The sequence below is a fragment of the Podarcis raffonei genome, chromosome 1, assembly GCF_027172205.1.
Source record: "Podarcis raffonei isolate rPodRaf1 chromosome 1, rPodRaf1.pri, whole genome shotgun sequence".
In the NCBI taxonomy this organism is placed as follows: Eukaryota; Metazoa; Chordata; class Lepidosauria; order Squamata; family Lacertidae; genus Podarcis; species Podarcis raffonei.
In genome coordinates this window covers 1,440,068-1,467,902 of record NC_070602.1, presented here as the reverse complement: position 1 = coordinate 1,467,902, position 27,835 = coordinate 1,440,068, and the positions used below count along the sequence as shown (strand labels likewise).

General features: G+C 47.6%; 1 protein-coding gene across 1 annotated transcript; it reads right to left on the bottom strand.

Annotated features, from left to right (window-relative positions):
* Nucleotides 1-965: 965 nt before the first annotated feature.
* TOGARAM1 (TOG array regulator of axonemal microtubules 1) lies at nucleotides 966-27,588 on the bottom strand. The gene is made up of 22 exons (XM_053379595.1): nucleotides 26,287-27,588; nucleotides 22,747-22,798; nucleotides 18,920-19,054; nucleotides 17,516-17,800; nucleotides 16,625-16,887; nucleotides 16,085-16,317; nucleotides 15,314-15,414; nucleotides 14,132-14,299; nucleotides 13,568-13,666; nucleotides 12,611-12,789; nucleotides 11,544-11,700; nucleotides 11,084-11,161; nucleotides 10,730-10,883; nucleotides 10,499-10,604; nucleotides 8,614-8,849; nucleotides 7,568-7,726; nucleotides 6,360-6,486; nucleotides 5,046-5,167; nucleotides 4,674-4,866; nucleotides 3,522-3,741; nucleotides 3,054-3,140; nucleotides 966-2,208 (listed from the first exon to the last, which is right to left on the bottom strand). The coding sequence occupies exons 1-22, from the start codon at nucleotides 27,436-27,438 to the stop codon at nucleotides 1,955-1,957; spliced, it is 4,560 nt and encodes a 1,519-aa protein (XP_053235570.1). The 5' UTR covers nucleotides 27,439-27,588; the 3' UTR covers nucleotides 966-1,954.
* Nucleotides 27,589-27,835: the final 247 nt, after the last annotated feature.

Sequence of the window (27,835 nt, the reverse complement as noted above, 5' to 3'; positions counted from 1 at the left end):
GCGCGCCATCTCTCCAGCCGGGAGAGCGCGTGCGGGGCTAAAGAAGCCATAGCCCCGCAACCCTCTCCCAGCTGGAGAAGTGAGGCGTGACTATGGCAGCAGCCTCTCCGCTGCGCCTTTCCGCTGCTCCCTGACCTGCTCTTTGGGGCTGGTGGTGGGCTTCCCCCCGCCAGCCCCAAAGAGCAGGTCGAAAGGAACCTTCCAAGGTAGCCGCCTGAACGCACCTTAAACGGCACCTTGTTTTAGAGCGGGAAAACAAGAGGGGGAAAATTCTCCCACTCTCTGCGCAGCGCCTCCTGCCACTTCGCTGAAGGGGCGCTGGGCAGAGAGCGGAAGAATTTCCCCCCCCTTGTTCTCCCCCCTCTAAAACAAGGTGCGTCCTATTGTCTGGTGCGTCCTATGGTGCAAAAAATATGGTAGTTGTGGTTTCCGGGTCACCTTCAAAGGTAGCCCCACATAGAGCGCATTGCAGTAGTCCAAGCAAGAGATAACCATGCTAGGAACACACTCCAGATCCACCCCCTCAACTGGACAAAGCCCACTGCTGCTCCTTAATGGAGGCTGTGCCATGATCTGAGTACCCTTGGTTACACTTTGCAAGGATAGGGCCACTCCTTTGGAAGAGGATTAGTATGGTGGGTCTGGTATGTCTGCTTTCCCCCCTCCCTCCATCAATAGGTTTGTTCCATAAAACCATCTCTGAAAGTGGCGTTGCTGACATGTACTTTCTCAGAAAGTTCATATGGCTGCAACATACAACAGCCCCAACTCACAGACTTCCCACATAGAAGACTAATTATGCACAGTAGTGAACTAAATGGTCCGATCCTGACCTCCCCACGTTTTCTTTCCAAAATGGTGCATCTTGACGGCCACTTTCCCCCTACTTCCACAGGGATTTTCATAACATACATTTTATGCTAAAGCTCCCCAAGTAAATTTCAAGTCTTAGCAACATGAGGGAATCATTTTTACAGAAATAAATCCATTTATTTTTTTAATAACATTTTGTGTTTCAAATGAATACAGTACTTGTAGATGGTAAAATTTCGAGAGCAGAAGGAACAACTGGCACTAGATCGCTGAGGATTGCACAGCAGGGCAGAAAACTTAACACCTTTATAAATTCTGGACAGAGATAAATTCAGTATTATTTTTTCACACTAAAATATGGAAGCTATATTCAACACGTGACATTTCTTTTAAGACATGTGTTGTTCAAAATATGTAAAAATTATTTGTTTTCTATAAATTTTGGTCAACATGCTTCATTATAACCTGTTAAAAGTTTTACAAGAGTGTGCAGATAATGATGCCCAACTGTCAAGCAGATGTCATACATCAACAGCAGCAGCAAAAGCGAGCGAACACTGCACAATCATGACTGGGACTGATTTTAAAAATACATTTTTTTCCACAAATATCACACAGAACCCTGTTCTTTATGAATGTGCCTCTCAAAAGTTTTTCCCCCCTCCCTCTTAAGGCTACATGAGAAGACATGTCATAACATGATTTCATGATTAGAACTATTCCTATTTTTAAAATCTCATCTTCGTTAGCGCGCACACAGGGCATTGTCCCACTGAGTCTACAGAAGAGTGCAAAGAAGCAGAGCTGACTTTTGCTTTCGCAAGACATCCATTCCCCAACTCCACAGAATTCTTGGGACAGCACCAGAGGGGGGAGAGTTCCCAAGCATCATACTGATTTTGGTTTCGGCCTGGGACGTGTACCAGGGGGAAGGAAAACCCAGGAATTAAAAGCAGTCTATCCAAATCCACGTGAAAAGCACAGGCACTGTGAAGGAATGCAGCGAGAGAGAGAGGGAGGGGGATGCTCCACTCGACCCCACGGAAAAGAGTTTGCTGTCAGTTTTCAGTAACCTGTAGGAACCGTACTGTCCATGTAGGTGCATTTATTCATGCACACACCTGCACCTGCTCAGTCTGCTTCAGGTAGCTTGGTCAAGGAATTCTTCCAGAGTTCTTTTGATGTGGGGGGACTGGGACGAAGCTTGGACCAGCAGGTTCTGACCCATTTGTGCAAAAAGTGCTTTTGACAATTTAGCAGTGGCTGTCCGAATATTCCCGCCGGCTCCGGGCAAAGAGCCGCTGTTGGTCATGTTGCCCAGCAGGTGCCACAGGACCACCAGGACCTTCTGCTCCACGGCGTGAGGCTTGCGAGGATACAGCTCCACCACCAGCTCTGGATTCGGAACAGCAAAAACGGGGAGACAGAGAGAGAGGGGGGTAACTGGTCACACCAAAGGCTCTCTTCCCCACCTCAAGCCTTGGCCTGCTCAACTTGAGCAAGAATGCAACTGAAAGCATGCAAACTCAGAGCATCTTCTGGAAAGGCCATCAATTAAGCCCACGGTGCGCCAAACAAGCTTTGTGGTGAAGGGCCCAGCTCAGCAGCAGAGCACAGTGGAAGGCCTTGACTTCAATCCCCAGGTAGGGTTAGGGGAGACCCCTGCTGCCAATGCGTGTAGACAGTACAGTGGTACCTCAAGTTACATACGCTTCAGGTTACAGACTCCGCTAACCCAGAAATAGTACCTCGGGTTAAGAACTTTGCTTCAGGATGAGAACAGAAATTGTGCTCCTGCGGAGCGGCAGCAGCGGGAGGCCCCATTAGCTAAAGTGGTGCTTCAGGTCAAGAACAGTTTCAGGTTAAGAACGGACCTCCGGAACGAATTAAGTACTTAACCCGAGGTACCACTGTACTGCCATAGATGAACCAATGGCCTGACTGTGTGAGGTGGCTTTCTCAGTTCTTAAGCTTAAACTCCTGCTCTGCTTTCAGCTGTTATAATGGGATGGGACGTCAATGGGCTATTTCACATTCGTTTCACATCCCTTAGGTTGGCAACAACCTTCCAAGCTGCCTGGCACCATCACGGACCCCGCAGAGCAAACTACACCATTGCAGAGTCTCGAGTCTTTAAAGAGTCATTAAAGAGTCTCCAGCAAACAGGTCCTGCGCAGGCTCATACTGGAAGGGCAAACTCCGGGTACGAAGGCACGGAAGCAAAGCATGAAGAGCCTTACCTGCAAGCTTCTCCGTGATGTCTTGCTTGGCTTTCCCATTCAGAAACTGGGCCTTTGTGCAGAACGGCTGAAGCAGCAGGTAGTTGTCTAGATGCAGAGGAGGGAGGGAGACAGAAAACCAACTCAATGGGAGTCCCAGGAGAGCTACATATATCATATATATCCTGTGTTTGATGCAGAATAGCCAGGAAGGGAAGCCTGGCAGAATAGCCTGGCAGGGAAGTGCACAGAATGAGGCCTTTGGAATCCTAAACACACACACACCCATCAAAATTGGCTGGAGGCCTGCTCCAGTTTGGAATCATTCCTCCACAGCCTTGAGCGCCAGTGTGCCAACACACAATGAACAGATGCATAAACTGAGCAATGGAAAAGAGTTCTTGGTCGCTCAGCTCCAAACCTGCTGCAAATTATTTTCCGCAACCCTGTTTTCTGAAGCGTGGCTGGTAGCTGAAAAGGTCCCGTTACCTAAGTGTTGACAAAGGGCTTGGATGACGTTTGTGGCAGCGGCGTAGATGCCTGGATTCTTGGAGTTCAGGTTGTTGTCCACCAAGGCAGGTATCAGCATATTGATAATGGGGGACAGCTTCTCTTTCAGCAGAGGAATCAGGCGGTGCATCGTCTCCAGGGCCACCTGGTTGACTTTGCTGTTGGAGTCGTGCAAGCGGGACTTGAAGGCATCGAAGATCTAGACAAGAGCACAGGACCACAACAGCTGGAAGCCCCTTTCCTCACGCAGATGCAGTGAGCTGACCAGGCTCTGCATGCTGATCTAAACGCGGTTGATGTCCCAGGACAACAGCACACACATCAAGCTGCTACTCCCAACACTTGTGGGGAGGGCAAAATAAAGGAAGAGGCTGCAGAGCGCTTTGGTCAGCGTGCATCCCACCATCTCCAAACACTACAGCCAGTGAAGGAGTTAGAATTCTGGGCTTCTTTTGTTCAAGAAATAGCCGATACATGAAAAACAAGTTAATGTCAGATAATCAAAAAGGAAATGGGGAAACCAGGCTCCTAAACGACCTGTTCTGCTCATTCTGCAGTGTGGTAAATTCTTACTGACCATTTTATAGAGAGCCGAGACTGAAAAGGCTAACTTGTCAAAGGCTCTGCAACACATCCATGTGCCAGGGAGAGCCCAAGCGACAGGCCCTGGTGTCTAAACCTGGTGCCCAGGCCATGAGGGCCTTGGTCCAAATCCCATGGTGCAAAGGGATGAGCAGAGCATGTGTCCAGGAGGAGGGCAGGGCGTGCAAAGTCCCATAAAGAGATCGAACACACTTGCATTTCCATGTACATTTCAGTGGTGGGGCCACAAGATGCCACACCCAATCCCTGCCCTTCCCAACTCAAGGGAGCTCTTTCCCCCATGCCCTTTGAGAACTGCTGCCACAGGCCTAGCTGGAACGGTGGTCGAACCCCACACACATCATTTCTCCCCCTATATAGCTGTGCTTCTACCTATAAGGACAAACAGGCTCCTCCTTTGTTTAGAGCGACTCTCCCTTTCCGCTTGGAGCCATGATATTTCCCAATTTAAATCTCCTGGTTTCTGCTCTATGGGATCCCCTGCTAGCTCCAACAAGGATGTTGAGGGCTTTTTCTTTCTACGGTTACCTTCACAATGTTTGCAACAACAAGGTCCTGGTTATTTTCTGTGTCTGCCAACAGCTGCTTGATTCCATTAATTCGATCCCGGAAATCTTTTGCGTTCAGTAGCGTCGTTATGACCTTCACGTATTCGGCACTTTCCAAGGCGTTACGGGGAGCTAATTTCCGGGGCATTTCGCGGACTTCTCTAATCTCTCTGCTGAAAAGAAGAACGTCAAGAGGTTTTGCAGCGGAACTTTCCTGCTTCTGCAGCCTTCGTAATAACTTTGGAGAAGGCCCATAGAGTTCAATAGATTCTAGAGCTACGCAGGAGAGATTCCCAACTCCTTAGCCCATGTGCCCCCCAAAAGCTTTTGAAGCAGGAAGGCACAACTGTACCTGTCGCCAGCACTGAGCGCTTCTCGCGACACAGAGGCTGCTCTCGAATTGTCCATGTTGCTGGTGTGACCCCTCCTTCCGCCCTTGGCCGAGGGTGTGACTATTGGCATCTCTCCCAGACCCTGAAATTGCATTACAAAGACAGGGAGGGTTATATCCAACTAAGTTCTATTCGGAGAAAGCCCACTAAAATGAATGAGCCCAAGATAGTCATGTCTACAGGGCCCTGCAGGATCTGATTTCTTTCCGCAGGGCCTGTAAGACAGAGTTGTTCCGCCTGGCCTTTGGCTTGAAGCCAGTTTGATTCCCTCCCTCTCTTTCTTTTTCCTTTCTCCTCCTGTGATGAGGCTGTATTTTAATGTTTCAATATTTTAATGTTGTATTTTAATCTTGTTTTTAAGTTGTATTCATTCAACTTGTTTTTATTATTGCTTGTTAGCTGCCCTGAGCGTGGCCTTGGCTGGGGAGGGCGGGGTATAAATAAAAATTATTATTATTATTATTATTATTATTATTATTATTATTATTACAACAAACTTCAATGGGTCTTCTCTGAGTAGGATTAATGTCGGATACAACTCCAAGAGGGCATCTGGGTAAAAAATTAAGGGTAGAACTCAACATTGTGTTACTGCAAATGTTTCATCTGCACAAGCACATCAACTTGCCAGACAGAACCATCTCCCGCCAAGTGCTGTTTCAGGGGTTCCCTCCACCACCCCAAGAGCGAATTTTTGGGGTGCACAAGGAAAAATATTTATGAGACATTCTCTATCTAACTGGTGGAAAGGGCATTAGTTGCAGGGTTCTAAAAGCAGTAAGTCAGTTTCTGAAAAAATCCAAGGTTCAGGAGGCTAATGATCAGCCTCCAAGGATAGTTTCTCAAAAGCAGCAGCAAACAAGAATTGTGTCTGTTTGTAACGTAGACCAACTAATTATCTTACAAGAGAGGGACTGCAAGCAGGACTTGTGAAAAGCTAATGAGGGAAGCCCACAGCGAGCTTCCTTACTGTCTGTGATAATTTGAACTAAGGATTGTTCCTCAGGAAGAGTATCAGATGTCACCTCTCAAAGATGGTCTAAAGCATTTCTGGATATTGAAGGTGGGGATACAAAGGTGTCATCTAAGTGACAACCAATGAACACAGCAAAGACAAAGGTCTCTCCTGTCTGTCCGACTCTTTAAAAGAGAAGCTGGAATTGTCAAGTTGGCAAAACCTTGGCAGTAGCGGCCAGTTCATCGCTACTTCCAAAATCTGACAAATCTCCCCGCCTCTTGTTTTTATACACGGCGTTACATTCTTCACCGCCTACCTTCTGCCGCAGGCTGCTGACAGTCTCCTTCACGTAAGGCAAGTCCTTTGGCAGCACATACTTTTCAAGCATCTTGTCAAAGTCTGCGTGTGTCATCAAAGTGAAAAGCATCTTCCGTCCATAGTACCTGCATCCACCACAAATCAGATGAGTAGATTTACACCCATGAACATAACCCAGCGCATGTCTGTCAGGCCAGATTCTTTAGTAAAATAACAGTGATAATAATGCTTGACTGAGGATACCGGAGCTCAGTCACAGACTCATTGCCTGTCTGTCTGTTTCTTTATTAAATTTGTATACTGCCCTTCACCCGTAGATCTCAGGGCTGTTCACACCTTGCCCCACCTCCCTGGGATGTACATCATGAAGCACTATAAATATATGCTCTAAGTAAAGACGTCTTTCTGTAAAATGTACATTATTATTATTATTATTATTATTATTATTATTATTATTATTATACCGCCCTATACCCAGAGGTCTCAGGGTGGTTCACAGAACAAAATCAAAATATAAAACCACAAAATATGTAATCAAAATAAAAACAACAACTCAATAACACCCCCCCCCATATCATATCTGTGAAGCATTTGAGGGCTCATGTTTCATGCATTGTAGGGGGCTGGACTAGATGAACCTTAGATGAGTCCCTCCTCCAACAATTCCAATGGTACAATGAACCACAGGACGGCATTCATGCTCATATCAATTATTTTGGCTTTCCTAATTATGCACATACAAAATGTATTCTCTGCACGTGTAAAAAAAAGGAGCACAAAGAGCAGCGAGATCAAAAGTTGGGAATCACGACAATGACTGTATTTGGAGCCAGGTGTCAATCAGTAATTTGCCTATGGAGCCTCTAGTGATGAACCAATTTGCAGGAACTTAACATGCATAAAACTTCAGCTGGAAGACAAACTGCACTTTTATGCAATGCTCTCGTTCTGAACCAGTTTAGAAATGTAGAAAACTTTCAAATGGTGTTTTCTAAAGCTTCTACTGAGATTTTTCAAGCTTGAAAAATCAGCTGAAAAAAATGTGACCTGAGCTTCTTTCATTTCCTTCCCTGTCTCTGATCCGTCAACTATTTCTGCCATTACATTGTCACATTTCTTCACGTGCAAAGCTAGAATCTAGGTTTCCAGACAAGTTGGAGATCACAGCATCCCTTATTCCTTTTCGCTCTGCACCTGCTCACTCACCTTGTTTCTTGTGATCCGTCTTGGACAAATTTGGCTACTGCAGACAGAAGCTTGTCGGTCACATCCTTAATGCCCGACAACGCTCGGCCCGGCCCCATGTGCTCCACCACATCTGACAAGTGCTGGGCCGCACATCTTCTCACTGCTGTGTTCAAGTGGCTAATGGGGACAAGAAGAAAGGAAAACATCCGCAAGAGAGAAGTGTGTGGCTATCTGGCCTTGAAAGAATGATTTTGAAAGCAGGCCCTGAAAACTTCCACAGCTGCACAACGGAACCCTTCCTTTAAGCTGCTGATCACAGCAATGTGGAGATCATCTGGAGTTAAAGCAGTGGATCTGGCTGGCTGACCAATCATCAGCCCCACTCCATTCTCCCAACGTAATCTGGACCAGAGAGCAGGTGCCTTGTAGGAATGCGCTGACATGAAACCTTTCACCAACCGACAGTTTTGTTTCATGCAGAAGCAGCAGCAACCAAGGAAGAACTCCTATGAATCACTGTTGCAATAAAGTGGCTCTCTCAAAGTTCTGCTGCAGGAAAGAAATACTTTTCTGGAGTGTGATGAGTGACGGTTTATGTGACAGGCTTCTGCACTCACATGGAATTTGCCTGTCCTACATTTCTACCAAGCACACCTTTCGAAACAGCTTGCACACATTTCTAACCGGACTTCATCTCAATAGTGCTCTCGTGCGAGTCCCATTTCTTCCAGTGGAGCTCACACAGCAAGGCTTAACTACTGCTATTTATTTTATTTCATTTACACCCTACCTTTCCTCCAAGGCCTCAAGGTGACACACTTAGTCCTCCTCCCCCTCCCCATGAGGAAGGTAAGGCTGAGAGGCAGCAACTGACCGAAGGTCGTATCCAGTGAGTTCCATGGTCAAGTGCAGATTTGAACCCCAATCTCCCAGGTCCTACTCCAACATTCTGGCCACTATACTACACTGGCTCTTATTATGATCTACATTTGTTTGACAATGAAGAGGCCTACAAAGGAGCAATAAGAAACAGGAGAAAGCTCTGAAGAGTCCCAGAGGCTCACCTTTGGCCTCCGTTGATCAGAGACGAGAGCGCCCGTGCTGGTGTCACGTTGTTCACCATGGCCTTCAAGGCTTTGTCCACATCCTCCCTAATGAAGGTGTTCAGTTCCCCAGCCTTGTGCAAGAGGACTTTCACCGTGTTATCCAGTTCTTGATCCATGCTCTTTTTCAGGTAGTTGAACAAGTCCCCTAAGCAAACCACAGCAGCTCGGGAAACAACGGAACGCAAATTCTTCACCTGTGCGAAAGAAAAGACCTTGAGTCAGATGATGGTGGCAAAATGCAACGGTTGCCTTAAATCCAGACGAGACAGCAGAGGCACCGAGAATGTTTCCCTAGTCTTGAAAAAATAGTAAATTGCCTGAGCTGGACAGGATTGCAGCCTGAGGACGCTCCTGGGTCCAGCTTTGCCACTGGAGGCCCAGTGTCTGGCATGGCAGCTACAACTGATCCTTGAGTGGAAGAGCTTGACCACAGTAGTTCAGGCAACAGGGACTTCTAGGACTGGATAACTGCAAGGCACTCTATGTGGGGCTTTCCTTGTACTTGACCTGGTAGCTACAGTTAGTGCAGAACGCTGCAGCATAACTGCCGACTGGAGTCATTGTCAGCACATAACATGTGTGCTCAGAGATCTGCTATTGGGTGAGGCTCAAGGTGTATACTGGTATATAAAACCCTTAACAGCTTTGGAACAGTTTACTTGCAGGGTTGCCTTATCCCAAAGGGCCCACCACTTCAGTCTGCAGAACTGGCACTAGTTACAAGTGTCACATAACAGGTCCAAATTTTTTTAAAGAAAAATATTTCTGTGTGGCAGCACCCACACTTTAAAACTCTTTGCCTGTGAACACTAGGCAGGTGTACTGTCTATAGTCTTTTCAGCACCTGCATAAAACATTTTTGTTGAGACAAGCCAACATAGACATGTAAAAGCTGATGTGTTTCAATCTCCTTTTAGTTTACTGCTGATTTTAATTTTCTTTCAAATGTTTTAACCACTTATTGTTACTGATAATTTTAATTTCTTGCAAACTGCTCAAAGGTTTTGTTTGCTACTACAAAGTAACATGACTGTCATCCTGGAATTCAGAAGCACCTGCAGCCCCAACTCAGTCCATTAGAAAAGGCCAATGGAATTAGAGGGACCGAATTCAAGGACCACCTTTGCTTAGGCTTGGTAGGCCAGAACAGGCACAAAAAATAGTATTTTACCCGCATCCCACTGACAGGCATAAAAATGAAGCCAAGCAAAATCCCAACTTCAGTATCTAGCGTGGTACATAAAATTCTCGGCTGCCCAATGCGCTGGCAAATTTAGGCTGTTGACCCTAAGCCCTCCTAGCTGGGACTGCATCGTGGTTAGGATTTTGCCACGTACCTATGGGACCGCCTGTCCTGGTATGCCCCGCAGAGGACCTTAAGGTCTACAAATGACAACACTTTGGAGGTCCCAGGTCGCAAGGTGGTTAGATTGGTCTCAACTAGGGCCAGGGCCTTTTCAGTACTGGCCCCGACTTGGTGGAAAGCTCTGTCACAAGAGACTAGGGACTTGACAACTTTCCGCAGGGCCTGCAAGACAGAGCTGTTCTGCCTGGCCTTTGGTTTGGACTCAGTCTCACCCTTATGTTTCCCTCCCCTTATGGTTTTGATGTATGGGCTACTATTAAAATGAGGCTGCATTTTAAATTGCATTTTAACCAGTATTTTAAATTGGTTTTTTTCCCCCCCTATTATGTTTTTATTGTAATTTTACTGGTGTTAGCCGCCCTGAGCCTGGCTCTGGCCGGGGAGGGCAGGGAATAAATAAAAATTTATTATTATCCCCTCAAAACCATCCGCCAAGAAATTGCAGGAAAAGATCTAGATAGGAGAGGTGAGGTTAACCTCCTGAACAACAGCCAGGCTGGTTTCATGCAGCTTTGCCGTCAAGACATCAGGGTGGTAGGCAGAGAGGCACCTGATCCAGTTCAGGCCTTCAATCTTCTTCTCCCTGTGTTTGAAAACGGAAACAACACAAAGCTATGCAAGCAGCACAGGGTGGACTTCAATTCTAATTGCTGATGCATGACAGAGTCAATAAAAATAAAGAAGAGAAAGATAACCTGGGACACATACCAGTCGTCTTCCGCAAGATAATGCAGGGCTTCCGAAAGAGCAAGTTCAGGTTTAGGGAAGGGTCTCAGTTCGGAGGGTTCCATTATCTCTGGACTGTGCGTGACAGACAGCACCCGGTCTCTCAACTGCATTCGCGGACCTGGAGAGACTTCACCTGCAAGCATTGGCCAGTTGGTGATTCAAAAGTGCAATGGGACTAGTAGCACATGACAAGCATGTGGCTGCATAGGCAGAGAAACCAGAGGCAGCCCCAGCCCCAGATGTTCCCAACGGTAGAAGCAACCTATCTGAGATGCCCCACAATACGCGACACGGCAACTATCTCTTTTTTATATCTGAGCTGTGAAGTCTCACCTGATTCTAGCAAGACCGAAGGCTGTGCCCTTTTTACACTTGACATTCTCTTCAACAGAGGACTGAAAGCAGCATTTCCTGAGGGCAAAGAACCAGATTTCATTAACAGCATATCTCCATAAGTTACTTAAATCACAAGCCTCTTTTAATCATTGTACAGCCCCCCGACAATTTTGAGAAACAAGTGCTACGCACTATCCAAACCACACCAGAAAGAAATCCCATTTGGAGTAAGAAACAGAACTCAATGGATCTTAAAAGCACTGTTGCTTTCAGTGTTTCATCCTTCCTTTGCAATCTGCACACAGAGACCAAGCAGCCTGCTAGAGGAAGAAAGGCCTCTCCCTCCATGCACAGCACAGAAATAAGTGATGGAGCTGGACTTGCAGGTCAGTGACTTTCAGAGGCGTATTTACAAGGTGGAATTGCAAGAGCAGTTAAAAACAACAACTTGGCTTACTGGTTTCGGTTGTCTTCTTCTCCGATTCATTGTGCTTAAGCAGTTCCCAAGTGTGCGATTCCTTTCTTTCAAGATCTCTAACTTCCTGATATTCTTTTTCTTCTCTCTTCTTCTGTCTCATCTTCTCCCGGGCAGATTTGGATAAGGCAACTTTCATCTGCATAGAACAGGAAAGTGTACTTTTTTATGGTAAGTATTTTTATACCCACCGTATCAAAAAATATCAAGGTGGCATACAATGTTAAAACAAAAAAAGATGCCAGGCTCATCAAAAATAAAATAGCTATGAAGGACCGTTGGCATAAAAAGTCTTCAAGAGACACCTGAAAGTCAAAATTTCTAAATATTATTGGTGGATTCTCCAGCAGTCTGACTTCATTCTTGGAGGCCAACAATATCTTAATGGATGAAGTGGCATAGCACTTCAGTGAGAAACAGAACAAGTGCCCTTTCCCTCACAATAATTTCCTCACCTTTTCAATCAAACACACGCACACGCACGTGCGCACACACACGCACACACCATTTTGGTACTCAAATAACATTTCCACAGCAGAAAAACAGGATGATTCAAGAAACAGTCATGCAAATAACACTGTTATTTGCTGCAATGTTAACTCTGATGCACTTTTCAAGACGCTACGGATGCATCTGAGTGATCAGTTATTGAGAGGTCAACAATTGCTAAGAGACTGCAGACGGCTGTAGCATATACTTTAGCGCAGAGTTAAGAATAAAATAGGGCCTCGCTCAGCACTATCTAGCCTAGTGAAAAAAAGGCTGTGCTTAATTGTTTAAACTTGCTGGAACCTTTTAGGGTAACAGAATGGGATCATGCTGGCATTTGTCACTGTGCCGCAGTATGCCTCAGGAACTATTTGCAATTGGTTCCTGAGCCCATTATCTGTAGGCGCGTTTCTGGCCACATGCAACATCTTAACACATTAAACAACATCAACAAGAACAAAATGGGATCGTAGCAACCGTGGCACACAGGTGCATTATGCATTTTCAGAAAGCTCGTCTTTGTGACAGTCCCCCTTCTGCAACGTATTTTCCATTCTTACATCTCTTTCGTTTTCCACATCAAAATAAAGTGCAGGGTTCTGCTGCTGGACGGCTCTCCCGTAGATCCCGGAAAGCGGCTCCATGCTTTGCTTGAACGAAGGTGCATCTCCATTCTCCATGGAGAATATCAGGGACTGGCCGTAACTTAGTGGAGCTGAAGGCGGGCTTCCAAACACTCCTAAAAAGACATATATGGCTCATTGGGTTATCATGAAAGATCTAACACACAATGAATTTTTTCCCCCTGGCATACATTATTTCTTTAAACACAACCATTTTATGCCCAGGTTTAAACAAGGCGCCGACAGCACCGAGGTCATTCAGTGTGCACAGGAACTGTTTTCTTTTCTACCTTTCTTTGCCTCTTTTATCGCCAGCAGGAAAAGGCAAGCACAGCTACCAATGTGCAATTTTTTGCACACACCGAGTATATTATTTGCTCAGCAAGAAATGTTTGCACAGGACCATGTGCCCTCCCACTCCAACAAAAACACATACAAGGGAGTTGGGTGGGGGAGAAGGATGATAAAGCAAAATATATTTTAAGCCTTCCTGATAATTCATTCATTCATTCATTCATTCATTCATTTATTTATTTATTTATGAAATTTATATTCCACTCTTTTCCCCAAACGAGTCCAGGCTGGCAAAAGCGATGAAACATCTTAAGAATAATTTCATTCTGGATGCAGACTGGGAATTTAAAAGGGCTATTGAAAAAGGAAGATCTTCAGTTGGTGCTGAAAAGGCAACAGACACGGCGCCTGTCCGATATTCAAGGGAAGAGACAACACTAAAGGCCCAGTTCCTCCATCGGGTGGAGTGGATCTCCCGATAGGATGGTTTCTGAAGGAGGCCCTGCAGAGCCCAGTGACTGACTGGCTGCGTAAGTGGTGAGACAATCTTTCAGGCCAGCATAAGAAGAATTGTAATCAAGAAGTACTTGTTTGAAATACCTTTTCCAACAATGACTACAGAGTCTTCTGACAAGGCACTCGGTGAAATGAAGTCTAGGCTAGTTAGCTGCTGTAAACTCGAAGTGGGCCCTGTAAACCCTAGAAAAACAAACAAAAACCAGGTGTTAAGACTACCTAGAATTCCTCATTAAGTTATTTGTGCTTTGCATCCATGACATTGAGAAAGTTCCTTTCTGGTTTTGCATCTGATATCAACAGCCGAAACCAGTGGATCCAGTACACAAGGTGGGCCTCTGGAGCCTTAACCAAAGACAGAGAAGCAAATGCCCTCACGGAGGACCTGCATGCCTCCTGCAGCACCACACAGCTCTGGATCAGGTCCAAAGCGTGTGCTTTCACTCCCATTCCCCCCAGAAACACTCCTCCTGTCTAACCTTAAAATGAAAAGCTAGATTCTACCACATCTGAAGGTAGCACTTTACTCTCTCTCTCTTTCTCTCTCACACACAGAGCATCAGGAAGGAAGACTAAGAGAGGATTCAGGCCCAAATTTGGAGGAATAGAGTAGAAGCCCCTCCCTTCCAGCACCCTCCACCTGCTCACCTTTGGTGGGTTTACAGTGCCTTTGGTGCTCTTTACTCTGCCCTTTAAGGGTGGCGGGCGATGCCACTTTCTGTCTGTCCTCTTCATAATCTCCTGATCCGTTCCCGTAGCTCAGGCGCTGGCCGCTGATGCTCACGCTGGAAGCTGCTTTCTCATGAAACATGATCCCTGGAAGGCAGAATCCACAGCAAATTGTTCCCAAGAGCAACACAGGAAGCCGCCTACTTTTGCAAATGCCACAGTCCCGAGCTGGCCAGAGTGTGAATTCTGCATGTACAAACTGCTTGCAGGAGGTATGCCTGCCTGGCGAATTTTTGCCACAACCCGGTGAAAAGAGTTAACACGTTTATGATATGGGCTTTGGGAGACAGTTCAAGGAAAACTAGAATTTAGGTCTCAGTACATGTTTGGGGAAGTAGCAGGACATCCAGTAGGTAATGTGGCTGGGGTAGAAAACTTTCCACTACTATGTTTTTCTGAAAGAAAAGTTTCTGGTTCTAGAAACATTGCTTCATAAAATTGATCCAATACCAGCCAAACACCAAGTCAAAGTTGTTATTAACTTCTTTAAGACAAATCTCATAAAAAGCATGTATATTTATGTACAGTCATTCTAGGACATCAAAATTAATATGCTGAGTTTGCAGTGCCTTTATTTTCTTAATGTGTAGTCTTCAAATATTTATAAGATTGTATTGACCCCTCCCAGCAATACAACTGAGTCACATCATATGTGTATTGTATTTACGCAAATCCAACTTTACACACCCAGCTGCAGCTCCATTCCAGCCTTTTCCTTCTGCCTGCATCACTCTCTGCCCGCCTTCCTCCTCCCATCTCTGCCTGCTGCCTCCATCCTTTCTGGGGGTCACTACATGGGGAGGAGTGGAGCCAGCAGAGACATGCAAGAGGCTTCCCTTCCTTTCCCGGCCAATGCAAAGGCAATTTTTGCTATATGCATTTTCACATTATTATGCCCAACCTTTAGAGCCCAACCCCTACAGATGCGACCTGATTGCAAATCCACATTAAAAAGCTAGCTGGGTCTACGGCTGCTGCCTGTCCACCCTCTTTCAATGACCCAGAAGGTTAGCAAAGGGAGACCCACTGGAGCATCTAGAGACACTGCAAAAAGAACAACCCCATTAAATCCATCCTATCCTTATGTGCCCTACAGACTACCTGTGGTGGGACTCTGTTCCACAGTTATAGGACCCCGATTCCGTGTTGGTGAGAGCTTCATTGGCTGGGAATTACCTCCAAGGAGAGGGAATATGTCCGACCTGTGGCAGAAAGGAAGGCACTTTTGTTAACTCGTTCCTACCCAGCACAAAGTGCTCCAGCTTTCATTATTACTCATCGGAGAGAATTTGCAGGAAGGACCAGCTCTCCGAGGACCGAGAATACACAGGAAATGGAGCAACTTCTTCACATGGCCCAGAGACACCATCCCTCCAAGTTTCACTGCGCACAGAACAGCCACTAAGAGCAGCTCCCAGCACCCGGAAGAAGGATGGCAAGTTCAAGATTCTCTTTCAACATGCCTTCTAAAGCCTTTATCCCAGTTGGCGTCTGCCTTGGATATGAACTGCTTCTATGCACGTGCTGTTGTTTTAGCTGTTGTTTATAGGAGTGCAAATGAGGGACAAGGAGACAAATACCGAGCCTTGCCCGGAGAATGGCAACCAGGAGGCTTCAGCAAGTGCATATTCTGGAGCACTGGCATAACATGTCCCCAGCCACCCCCATCAGTGCTCAGCAACCCTTGAAGTCTCCAAAAGAAAGCAAGGACTGCTCCTCTACAGCTCAGTGACTGAACACTTGCTTTGAATGCAGGAAGTCTCAGATGGTTCAGTCCCTGGCATCACCACCTCCAGGAAAAGGCCCACATAGAATAAGGAACGCCCACCCCCCGCCTGTGGATTCCCCCCTCGTGCTATGAATGACACTCACATTGTTCTCATTCCCTGAGGGGCTGTCGAAAGCGGGGATGTCACGGACTCCTGGCTATACACCCCGCTTTCGCTGTAGGAGCTGGTGCTTGGGGACGACAAGCAAGAAGGAGACTCTGAGGTCAGGTCGAGTTTCAGGACAGAGTCTGGGCTCTCAAGGTCGGAAGTGCTGCCATTTAGCTTTGCTCTCTTTTTGGCGGCGCTGTTACGTAAGGAGCGGAGAGAACTCTGCATCTGAAAAGGAGGGAAGAGACGTGATCCCAGCTGGACGCTGTGAGGAAGTGCAAGTGTGAGGTTACAGAATTGTATGCTGCCTGCCTATGAATGGATGCTGGAGTGGGGAGCAGGAATTTTGTTTAAAAGATGCATCATCCCATTCCCCCCCCCCCGTGCCTCTGATAAGAAAGCAACATGGAATACAGAAACTACAAACAAACCTGTGTTGGCCACGTGCACGTGTATACATTCTATAGGAAGCCCAGGAAAATAATTTTGCTATTCACCCATTGTTAACAGTAAAAACATCCCACTGAGCCCCCACCTCTTCCTCATCCAGCTCCTTTTCATTGACATTCAACTCTGAAAGATCGATGGCCAGCTTCCTGTCCCTCTCATTCAGCCAGATGTCTTCTGGGTCCCCCTTCTTGTGTCCCACTACGTTGATTTCCACTCTGTCAGGTAAGGGACTAAGGCCCCTGGGGATGGGAGGCACTGGTTTTGTTCCACTCAGGCCTCTCCGCGAAGCCGGCGATCTCACAAAGGCAGGTTTCAGCTGAATGGGAGGCGTATCCTGTGGCTTTGCCTCTGCATCAGAAAACACACGAAGAGAACACGTTCAGAACATTTTAAAAGTAGAGCTTTTTCACATACAGAAGGGAACGACATTCTGCACTACTGATGCACAGTCGACACTGGCTTTTAATAGATATTCCTACTCCTAGATATGATTCAAGATGCTGGTTTTGACCTATAAATCCCTCAACAACTTGAGCCCTGCAGACCCCGAGACGGCTTCTTCCCCCACTTGTCACAATGCCAATTACTGACCGACTGTGAAACGCCCTTTCTCTGAAATTTGCCAACTCCTGAAGCTACAGCCCCTTTCTAGAGGCAAAGAAAGATTCCCCCTATCTGGGCAGATGGTTAGTGACTGAGCAGTAACATGTAAAGGAAGTGTGTGTGCGAAGCAGTGTGCAAAGGAGAAACGCAGAGATTTCCATGGTTGTCTGCTTCTTGCCAGTGCTGACCTCAGCCTCCCTCCTCCCTCCTGGGGCCCAGGAAGACCCCCCCCCCTTTTGGTGGAGACTGGGTTGCAGTAGGGTGAGGTGGCACCTTCCTTTTCCTTCTCTTTTCGGCTTTGGCAACCCTTCCTTACCAGGTTCAGCACGTGTTACTGGAGACTGCATCAAGCTCTTTCCACCAGGGCTCGTACCTGCGTCCTCTCCTGCCATCGGGCTGGAAAACGTCTTCTGATGACTAGGTTTCGGAAGCCCTTCGAAACTCTTCAGAGGCCAGGAGTTAGAGAAGTCTTGCGACTTCTTGAGCGAGTCCGCAGGAGGGGAGGTGTGCTTTGGACTGTGCCTGGGCGATGAGAATGGGTAGGATGGAAGGATGAAAGCTCCTTGGCTGGGGTGGGAGCCCAGGAGAGGCGGTGCATGCTCAGGGGGGCTGCAGAAGGTCCGCTGAGGCTTGCTGGTGAAACTGAGGCTGGCACACACTGGTTGGAAGGGGAAAAGAAATGCACAATCCAGGTTAAGAAGCATGAAAGGAAACACAACCATTTTAAAACTATTTCTTGTCTAACCTGTCTGATAACCAATCTTCAAGCACAAGTCACACCGAGAGATTTTCCTTGAAGTCATAAGCATATCAAAAAGGACACGTTACTTTGCTTAACTGATGGTCTGTGACATACAAACGGGTCCTGCCACTTTGGCTTCACTGGCATAAATTATTCTCCATAATTTATTCCTTCTTTGCTCCCTACTGCAGATGTAATTCTGCCCTATGGGTTTGGAGACTAAGCAGGTGGGCTGCAGCAAGAACCAAGGGCCCTGTGCCCAAAGCTGGCTGAATGAGCTGGGCTCCATACTTTCCTCATGCTCTTTGCCAGTGTTCCTGCTTCCTAACAAGCAAAAGAAGAAGAAAAGGCGCAGCAGCTGCATCACTAGGTATTCACTGCTTGCAAGGGCTCACCATTCATTTCAGAGGAGGAAACTGACCCATTCATGCATGCACTGCATGAGGAAGTAATATATAGCACAGAGCTTTGACCTTGAAGGGCTTCAGAACATAATGAGTCCTATTATTATTGCTACACTTCTGCCATCATCCACATGCTCCGTGCACCTCAGGTTAAAGATGTCAGACAGCAGAAAGCCAGAAAAGACTTCTGCTCATGGCCCGGAAAACCATTGCAAGTGCTTCGCCAGTTTGAAGAAGAGGAGGAGGAGTTTGGATTTGATATCCCGCTTTATCACCATTTGAAGGAGTCTCAAAGCGGCTCACATTCTCCTTTCCCTTCCTCCCCCCCAACAAACACTCTGTGAGGTGAGTGGGGCTGAGAGACTTCAGAGAAGTGTGACTAGCCCAAGGTCACCCAGCAGCTGCATGTGGAGGAGCAGAGATGTAAACCTGGTTCCCCAGAATACGAGTCTATCGCTCTTAACCACTACACCACATTGGCTCTTGGTTGAACCAATAATCTGGATCAACGCAAGCCATCCCCTTATATGCTTTGCAATGCAGATCTGACCCGCCCGACAGAGTGCTACGGGGCATGCTGGAATGGGTCTGGCATGCACAAATGCTTAAAAGATGGTCATTCTACAAATACCTTTATCTTGCCAGGGGTTGCTCAGTCCTAGAAACTGCAGATCAGAATCCACACTGCCGCTCTTCCCGCGAGTGTGAGAGAAACCAAGCAGCCCGCATTTTCCTGGAATATGAGGCTGATGAGAGGCCATCACACCTTTCAAGAAAAAAAGAAAGGGCAGTCAAGTATGCTTCCATAAGCAGTGACACTTCAAAAGCAACTTTAGCAAGCAAAGAGACCACACACAGGCACGCAAGCACACAGCCCCTCTTCTGGGATTTCACACACTCCTTTGGGGACTCTGGAATGTCCCTTGAGAGTTCCCAGCACCAAGTGTGAAGAAGCTCCCAAGGCAACCTTACAACAAGCTTTCTTCATGTGCACAAGGCAGAATAATTTAACTGGCAAGATGCGGAAAAGACAAGAGTTCTTTTTCCTTTGGGCACAGCAGTTTCTCCTAAGTACTTTTTGCCCTAATCGATCCAGGACAGGGAAAGATAAAAATCAAAAGCAGCCCTTAAAAAGAAACAAAACATATACAACTGAAAGTAATCCAGTAGTTTCACATCTCCTGCTTCCCCCCTCAAACACACACACTTGCATTCTAATTGAGCTCATCCTAAATGAACTCTGAAGTCCCTCTAAACTGGCACAGTCCACCCAGAGGCAGGTGCACAATGCACTGCCAATAAAAGGGAGCAAAGCAAGTCTGGTCTTGTCCAGTATGGCCTTTTCAATACTAAAGTGGGAAGTGACAAAGCTTGGCTCCTTCTTATTACGAGAGTGCAAAAAACTTTCTCAGGAGTCACTATTACAAATATTACTATTACATTAACTTCTCCTGTTCATGGACTGGCACAGGCCTGGCAATAACTTCCTACGAACCAGTTAAACACATCTGAAGTCAGATGCAGCACCTCCCTTCCCCGCATTTGCCCCACAGATCCACCTGGCTGAGCTACTGGGAAGCTTCTCCACAGATCTAGCACTTTCCCAGGGATAGCCTGCTGTCTGGTTACAGCTTTCAGATCCACTAGCTTAAAGAACCCTGCTTCTTGGGAGAAAAGCAATGGCAAACCTAGACAGCATCTTAAAAACAGAGACATCACCTTGCCAACAAAGGTCCCTATAGTTAAAGCTCTGGTTTTCCCAGTAGTGATGTGTGGAAGTGAGAGCTGGACCATAAAGAAGGCTGATCACTGAAGAATGGATGCTTTTGAATTCTGGTGCTGGAGGAGACTCTTGAGAGTCCCATGGACTGCAAGAAGATCCAACCTCTCCATTCTGAAAGAAATCAGCCCTGAGTGCTCACGGGAAGGACAGATCCTGAAACTGAGGCTCCAATACTTTGGCCACCTCATGAGAAGAGAAGACTCCCTGGAAAAGACCCTGATGTTGGGAAATATGGAGGGCACAAGGGGACGACAGAGGACGAGATGGTGGGACAGTGTTCTCAAAGCTACAAACATGAGTCTGACCAAACTGCGGGAGGCAGTGGAAGACAGGAGTGCCTGGCGTGCTCTGGTCCAGGGGGTCACAAAGAGTCATCAACAACAACAACAAACAACAACAGCAGCTTAAAGAACACTAGGGAATTATTTCAATTCACCAGGGAACTGAGTCATGCACCTGACCTAGTAGGCTTGAAGTCACAGACTGCCAGCCGATGGGTGGTGACTTCAACTGGTATGCTCAAGTTCGCTATGGGGAACTGAGTTGTGCATTCAATCAAACCCATGACTCTACCTGCCACACACCTGGCATAGTGTATGATGTTGGGTAGGTGGTCGTGGTCTGGGGAAAACAGCCTCACAGGCCAAACCAGAACCTGTGCCAGACAGAACTCAGCCCATGGACTGGAGGTTCCCCACCCCTAACCCAGACAGACAGGGGGGTTCAGTGAGCTGCCCCCCGCCAAGACCACGTTTTCTACACAAATGCAAAGGAATAGGAAATAGCTCGCAGTTCTGCGAAGAGGAGAGATTTAGAAGTAGTTCAGTCTCTCCTAAAGATGAGGGACTCGCCAAATAAGAAAAGTGCTTTGCTCACACATCCATTTCAAAAATAAATGACTGCCAATTTAAAAGGAAGGAAGGAATGTACCCAAAGGTAGGAAAATAACATGTGGGCTGGCTCCAACTCAACTCCCAGGCATTCACATCACCACCACTTGTTACTCTGAACTTTCCCCCAGTTGTTAAAAAGGGGAAAATTATTTAATAGCCATTTCCCAGGAAACAGCCCAGAAAAATTTAATAATAAAAACTACCACCAATAAATAAATATAGCAACGCAACTTCTGTGCCAGCAAAGACCACTTAAAAGGCTTGCTGGAAGACAAAGGTTTTTCACAGGCAAAGAAAAGACAATAAAGACAGTACCTTTCTGATGGGACAGAAAAACTCAAAAAGGCAAGAACTCAACTGTGCAATGGAGGAATAATTATAATGACGTTTTCTTAAAATAAGTTCAGGGGCTTGTCCTGGATTCTGCTACTTCCATAGAGCTTTTCATTCAGTGTCTAGGGCTTTCCCCAAAGAACCAAGATTCTTGGAAGGTTTCCAGGACAAGAAGAAGCTTCTTCAGGGTCATTTCCTTAAAGCAGCCAAATTAGTGCTTAGCTTCCTCTTTCATTCAGGGTAGATTTGATTTAAATCAAATAAATTTAAATCACGATTTAAATCACTAGTCAGTGAGACTTGATTTAAATCAATAGTCAGTAAGGCTTGATTTAAATCATTATTATTTTTTACAGAAAGACTCCTTGCTGGTATAATCTTACTATTTACAACCAGATGAAGGTTTCATTTTTTGAATAATAAATTTTCAGAGTAGTTTTTATAGTTATATCAAAAATTACTGATTTGGTTATACTATTAGAAATACATAGAACAATAATTATGAAATTATTGTGAGGTTCAATAAGTTAACTGTTTATATTTGGACAACTTTTCTGCTGTACTTTATTGGAAGGAGAAAAATAATAATTTCCTTAATAACAATTTAAACAACTTATTAAACTAAAACAGTAACATTATAGCATATGTATCCATGTTTGTTAACTGATGTTGTTAAACGTTTGTTTTTTTAAAAAAACTTTGAGCCTTAGCACACATGAAAAACTTAAAACAAATCCTCATTTCCTGAAGAATAGCCTTTGGACTATAATGTAACTTAAATAGAAAACTTTCTTTAGAAAGATTTTTCCTCCAAAAGCATTTTAATTTTAAAAATACAATTTAAATTTTAAAAAAATCAGATTTTAATTTTTTAACAAATCATATTTTATTTTTAAAATCCACCCTGCTTTCATTTCTGCAGAGTGAGCACTCCCCCCCCCCCCCCGGAAATCCCTACTGACAACAGGTGTGTTCACTTGTAACAGGAAGCCATGGTTTGTTCAACAAATCACAGGTTGCCTTACAGACCAGCAAAGGCTCTTGTCATGTGCCTTTGTAGCTTGGCTGGCTTCTGGTATGGAGCGGCCAAACAAACTGAGATTAAGCAAGGATGTTGGGTTCAGATGCAATGCCAACTCATCACTGAAACAAACCACAGTTAAGTCTACTGGCCAAAGTTTACATGTTAGCCCAATCAATCCAGTATGCGGCAGGATCAATGGGTTCTAAAACAGGACTGTGATAAAATCTACTGGGTTGTAGCCAATCATGGCTTTGTTTTAGCAGAAAGCACTTCTCCCAGATTCGGCACGGAGTTGGGGGTGAGGAACGCCATCCTCTGTGTCATATTAAGAGAAAAGGACCGATCTGGAGGACAGGGACCCCTCTTCCTTTGCACCATCGCGTGACAGTGAGTCACTTGGGTCTGGACACATCTGTAGCACTTACCTTGCGAAGGCCTCAGTTTTGGAGACTGCAGGAAATCGCTGGATGGTGAGAGCTGCAAGAGAAATAGGACAGAGGAGGCATTAAAATGCAATTCCGCCTTCTTCCTTGTAAAACTAGAAAGCGATGTGGTCACATGCAATGGACAATTGTGCTGAATCTGGACCTTGGGAGCCTGAAGGATAAATGTTTCTTACAAAAGTTACAGCATTTTCAAGTACCATACTTCTGCCTCCATCAGTCTCTGGGACAGCTCAAACCTGATTACTTTTAGAAATTGGGAGTCAGATTAAATTTCTAGCACACTCTACAGAACCATCAGCAAGCTGATCGGACAAACAGAGAGGAATTTTTCATTATATTATTCTTCCTCTCAGTATTTCTGTGGCTGCTGGTCTTCCCCTACCTTTTACTACCGTTACTGGATCACTATGAACATTCCTCATTATAAATTCTTTCAGCTATTACTGAACAACTTGTGTTAATTTGTAGCAAAATATGAGCTCACTGGAATGCGCCTGAAGGTAATAATTAATTTCCTCCATGAACCTGGGAAACATTTTTGCTGCTACTTTCAAGAATCTATTCCCGACCATAAGAATTATACTTCTTAAATCCATCTTTCAATTGACAAACATTTAAAATACAGAAGAAAATCCTAAAAAACTTACATTTTTCAGTAAGTAACAAAAAACAAGCCCAGTAATAGTAATAATAATAACAATAATAATCATAATAGCACAGGAGTAGTAATAATTTATTATTTATACCCCGCCCATCTGGCTGGGTTTCCCCAGTCACTCTGGGCAGCTTCCAACAAAATATTAAAATACAGTAGTCCATCAAACATTAAAAGTTTCCCTAAACAGGGCTGCCTTCAGATGTCTTCTAAAAGTCTGGTAGTTGTTTTTCTCTTTGACCAGGAGGGCGTTCCACAAGGCGGGTGCCACTACCGAGAAGGCCCTCTGCCTGGTTCCCTGTAACTTGGCTTCTCGCAGGGAGGGAACCACTAGAAGGCCCTCAGCGCTGGACCTCAGTGTCTGGGCAGAACGATGGGGGTGGAGATGCTCCTTCAGGTATAATCTTAAAGCAAAATTACAGTGGAGAAACCACCAAATAATTCCTCCCTGAAATTCTACAGATACCTGTAAAATTCAAGCTTCAATTTGAGTCTCACTTTATGCTGAATCTGGTTAGTCATGTGACCTGTGCGAGAGTACAGTGCCCCAAAAGGGGATGTCCTGGACAGCTGACAGGTATGTGCCACAGACCCCCTGGGGGAGGGTAATGCAGATCACCAATTGGGAACCATTGATCTAGATCACTGTAAGTGATGAAGGATGGTCAGCACATCTAGATAATAAAATAGTAAAGATAATGGATAGCACAAGCTTGCAAATAGCTACTTGCCTGGTGGTCTATGGGGTATGAAAAACTGCCTCCAGGAGATGAGGCAAATAAGCTTTTGTAAAAAGAACTCCCACCCTCATCAGCTGATGTAACCTAAACATATCTGGGTAGATGGACCAGGGAAGCCATTCACCATTAGCTCCTATGAAGACATTTCTAAGGGTGTGAAAAGAAGTGTGTGAAGGGTAGCTAAAAGTTATTACGTTACCTTTAAAAAACGCTATTCAAGCTTCTAATGTGCTGAACTATTAGCCTTTAACCACAGGCATATCAGAGTCATAATGCCCCTTTTGTCACCCCACATTTAACCCACATTAAGAGATCGCTCTCTCTTCTATGGCTGCCCCATCCAATGAACCTGTTTCTCCAAACTGTCTGCTGAGCTTTCCCTCCCCCCAGCTCTTTGCTGCACCCGCAAAACCCTTGGCTCCTGTGGCGTGCAGAGGCCACAGCATTGAAGCTACAGCATCCACACCACTTGGCAGGGGCCAGTTTGGAGAAAATGTGAATAGCCATTTCCTCTTCTTGACCTACCCTATGGGAGCCAGTGGTGGCCTAGTGGTTACAAGTGTCCGACTAGGACCTGGGAGAGACCAAGGTTCAAATTCCGCATTCGGGTCACTGGGTGTGACCTTGGGGGCCAGTCACTGCCTTCTCCCAGCCTAACCTACCTCCCAGGGATGTTGTGGGGATAAAAGGAGGAGGGGGAGAATCGGACATGCCACCATGAGTTCCTTGGTGGAAAGGCTATGTTTCTTTTGTTGCCCTACCTTGAACTAAGAACACTCCATCTTCTATAGCTGCCCCATCCAACACACCTGTTTCTCTACACCACATGCCAAGCTTCCCTTCCCCATGGCTCTCCTTCTTGCACCATACCGAAAAAACCCTTTGTCCCCACCCTCAGCTACTGCAGGGTGCAGAAGCCATTCAACAGAGGGATGTGAAGTTTCAGCATCAGCACCGCCTTGCAAGAGCCAACCTTGGAGAGGCTGCGACCAGCAGTGCTGGGCTAGGATTCAAATCCCACACTGGGTGTTACCTTGGGGGGCCAGTGACTGCCTACTTCCAGCCTAACCTACCTTGCAGGGTTATTGTGGCGAGTAGACCGGGAGGGCGAGAGCAATGTTAGAGACTAGAAATATAAAAGCTATTCGCCACATAGCCCCTTAAACCTAAGTTACAGGTGCACTAATGGAATGCTTAGGTGCCTTTTTTATTTCAAGATGACAAATGTATTGTATACTGTCAGCTCCAGCTAAAATCTGACTCGTACCATAGCATGGCAACAGATATATGCAGCTGTGTGCCAGCCAGACGGTGGAGATGTCAGGTGCCATCATGGCGCCCAGGCATCTTCACTTGGTCGCAAGTGGCCAATAGCCAGGTGCAAAATGCGCAAGAGGGCAGGAGCACCCTGGTTCCACCTCTCCTCCTTGATAAAACAAGGGCAGTGAGCCTTAGAGAGGCACCACTAGTATTCCATTTATGAAATTCTGTGAAGTCTTCAACTTGATCACTTTAATTATACAGTGGTATAATTAAACTGCTGGTTACGTACTTAATTCGTTCTGGAGGTCTGTTCTTAACCTGAAACTGTTCTTAACCTGAAGCACCACTTTAGCTAATGGTGTCTCCAACTGTCACCACAGCGTGATTTCTGTTATCACCCTGAAGCAAAGTTCTTAACCCAAGGTAATATTTCTGGGCAAGCGGAGTGTGTAACTTGAAGCATCTGTAACCCGAGGTAGCACTGTAGTTACCATTTGAGTTGTTTTAACCTGTTGGTCAGCAACTTTTGTCTTTCCGTTTTTATAGTTACTTTACCTCCTTTCTACTACTTTTAAACTGCTGGTCTATGACAGCAAACCAGCTTTCCAAACTATTTCCTGGCGCCCCTCCAGGGCATGGAAAGGGTTAGCAGTCTGAGACGCTTGTAAAACTGAATGCACCGGTGTTCCCAAACAGTGCATGTCTAAAAGGTATGTCTCCAGAATTGGAAAGCTGTATTGTTTTTAACACTCGATTGGAAGCAGCCCAGAGTGGCTGGCCGGATGAGCGGGGTATAAATAACAAATTATTATTATTATTATTCAAGCTGTGCTGCAGACTGCCCGGAAGGCGGGGACTCACCGGGGCAGCGTCGCTGGCCTTGGCGAAGCAGCATCCTCGCCCGGCGGGGGCGGCGGGGGGCCTGTCGCTCTCCCAGGGCAGCTTCCCCTTGCCGGCGCTGAGGACCCTCCGGGGGCAGCCGCCCTGCTCGGCGAAGGGCGCGAGGCCGGCGTTGGCGGACCCGCTGTGCGCGCTCTGGATGCGGTTGCCCTCCAGGAGCCAGTCGGTGTCTGCGCCGCGGGGCCAGGGCCCGGCGTGGGGCGAGTCGGGCAGCGGCACGGCGTACTCGACGAACCAGTTCTCGGTGAGGCGGGGCAGCGTCTTGCGGGCCAGGCGCGCCTGCACGGCGCCCAGCACGCCCTGGCCCTCGCCGCGCAGCTCGACGGCGTCGACGGCCTCCAGGAGGGTCCCGGCGCGCGCGGGGCCCAGCGCCGAGGCCAGGACGGCGAAGGCCTCCAGGGCGGCGTGGCGCACGCGGCGCTTGGCGTCGGCCAGCGCGGGGGCCAGGGCGGCGGCCAGGGCCGGCAGCTGGAAGTCCTCGGAGGGGAAGGTGAGCAGCGCCGCCACCGAGATGGCCAGCACCACCTCGCGGACGCGCGCGTTGCGGTGGCGCAGGTGCTCGGGGCGCAGCAGCAGGTCCAGCACGGGCTGCGGCCCGGCCGCGCGCATCAGCGCCAGGAAGAGCTGGCGGTACTCCTGCCGCACGGCCAGCTTGGCGTCGCCCAGCACCTTGGCCGCCGCCGAGACCAGCGGCTCCAGGCGCGCGCGCGACCCCGCCGCCGGGCCCAGGCGCGCCGCCAGCAGCCGCAGCGCCTCCAGCGCGCCCAGCGCCACCTTGAAGTTGGAGTCGTCCAGCAGCGCGCGCAGCAGGCTCAGCAGGCCCAGCAGGCTGGGCGCCGGCAGGCAGGCCAGGGAGGCGGCCGGCGCCTCGCCCAGCACCCGCTTCAGCTGCCCCATCGCCCCCACGCGGCCCCGGTAGTCCCGCTGGTCCAGCAGCCGCGCGTGCAGCTCCGCCGGGACCAGGCCGAAGCGCAGGCCCTCGCCCGGAGGAGGAGGAGGCGGAGGAGGGGAAGAGGGCGGGCAGGCGCCCCCCGCCGCCGCCTCACGCCCAGGCCGCTCCTCCGCCTCAGCGCCCCCGCCGCCGCCGCCCCCCTCGGGCTCCTCTCTGGCCATGGCCCCCCGCGGGGCCTCGCCCGGCTCAGACGCCACGCCGACCCCAGGCCGCCGCCGCCGCCCCCGCCGCCGCCGCCGGGCCCCGCGCAGGGGAGCATCGCCGTCTCCAGGGAAACGCGTCACCAGCGCCGCCGCCGCCTCAGCCTCAGCCTCGCCTCAGCCTCCGCCGCCGCCCAGACGCCGCCTCAGGCAGCCCGCCCAGGCCGCGCCCACTGCGCCTGCGCGGAGGGACACGCAAGGCCCGGCAGCGCAGACGGGAGGAGAGCGGAGGTCACGTGGGGAGGGCGGACTCCGACTCCTCCTCCTCCGCGCGGGGCGCGCTGGGAGTCGTAGTCCTCGCCTCACGAAACGGGATGGTGGGGCAGGGGACACGTCATACTCATATCCACACATACAG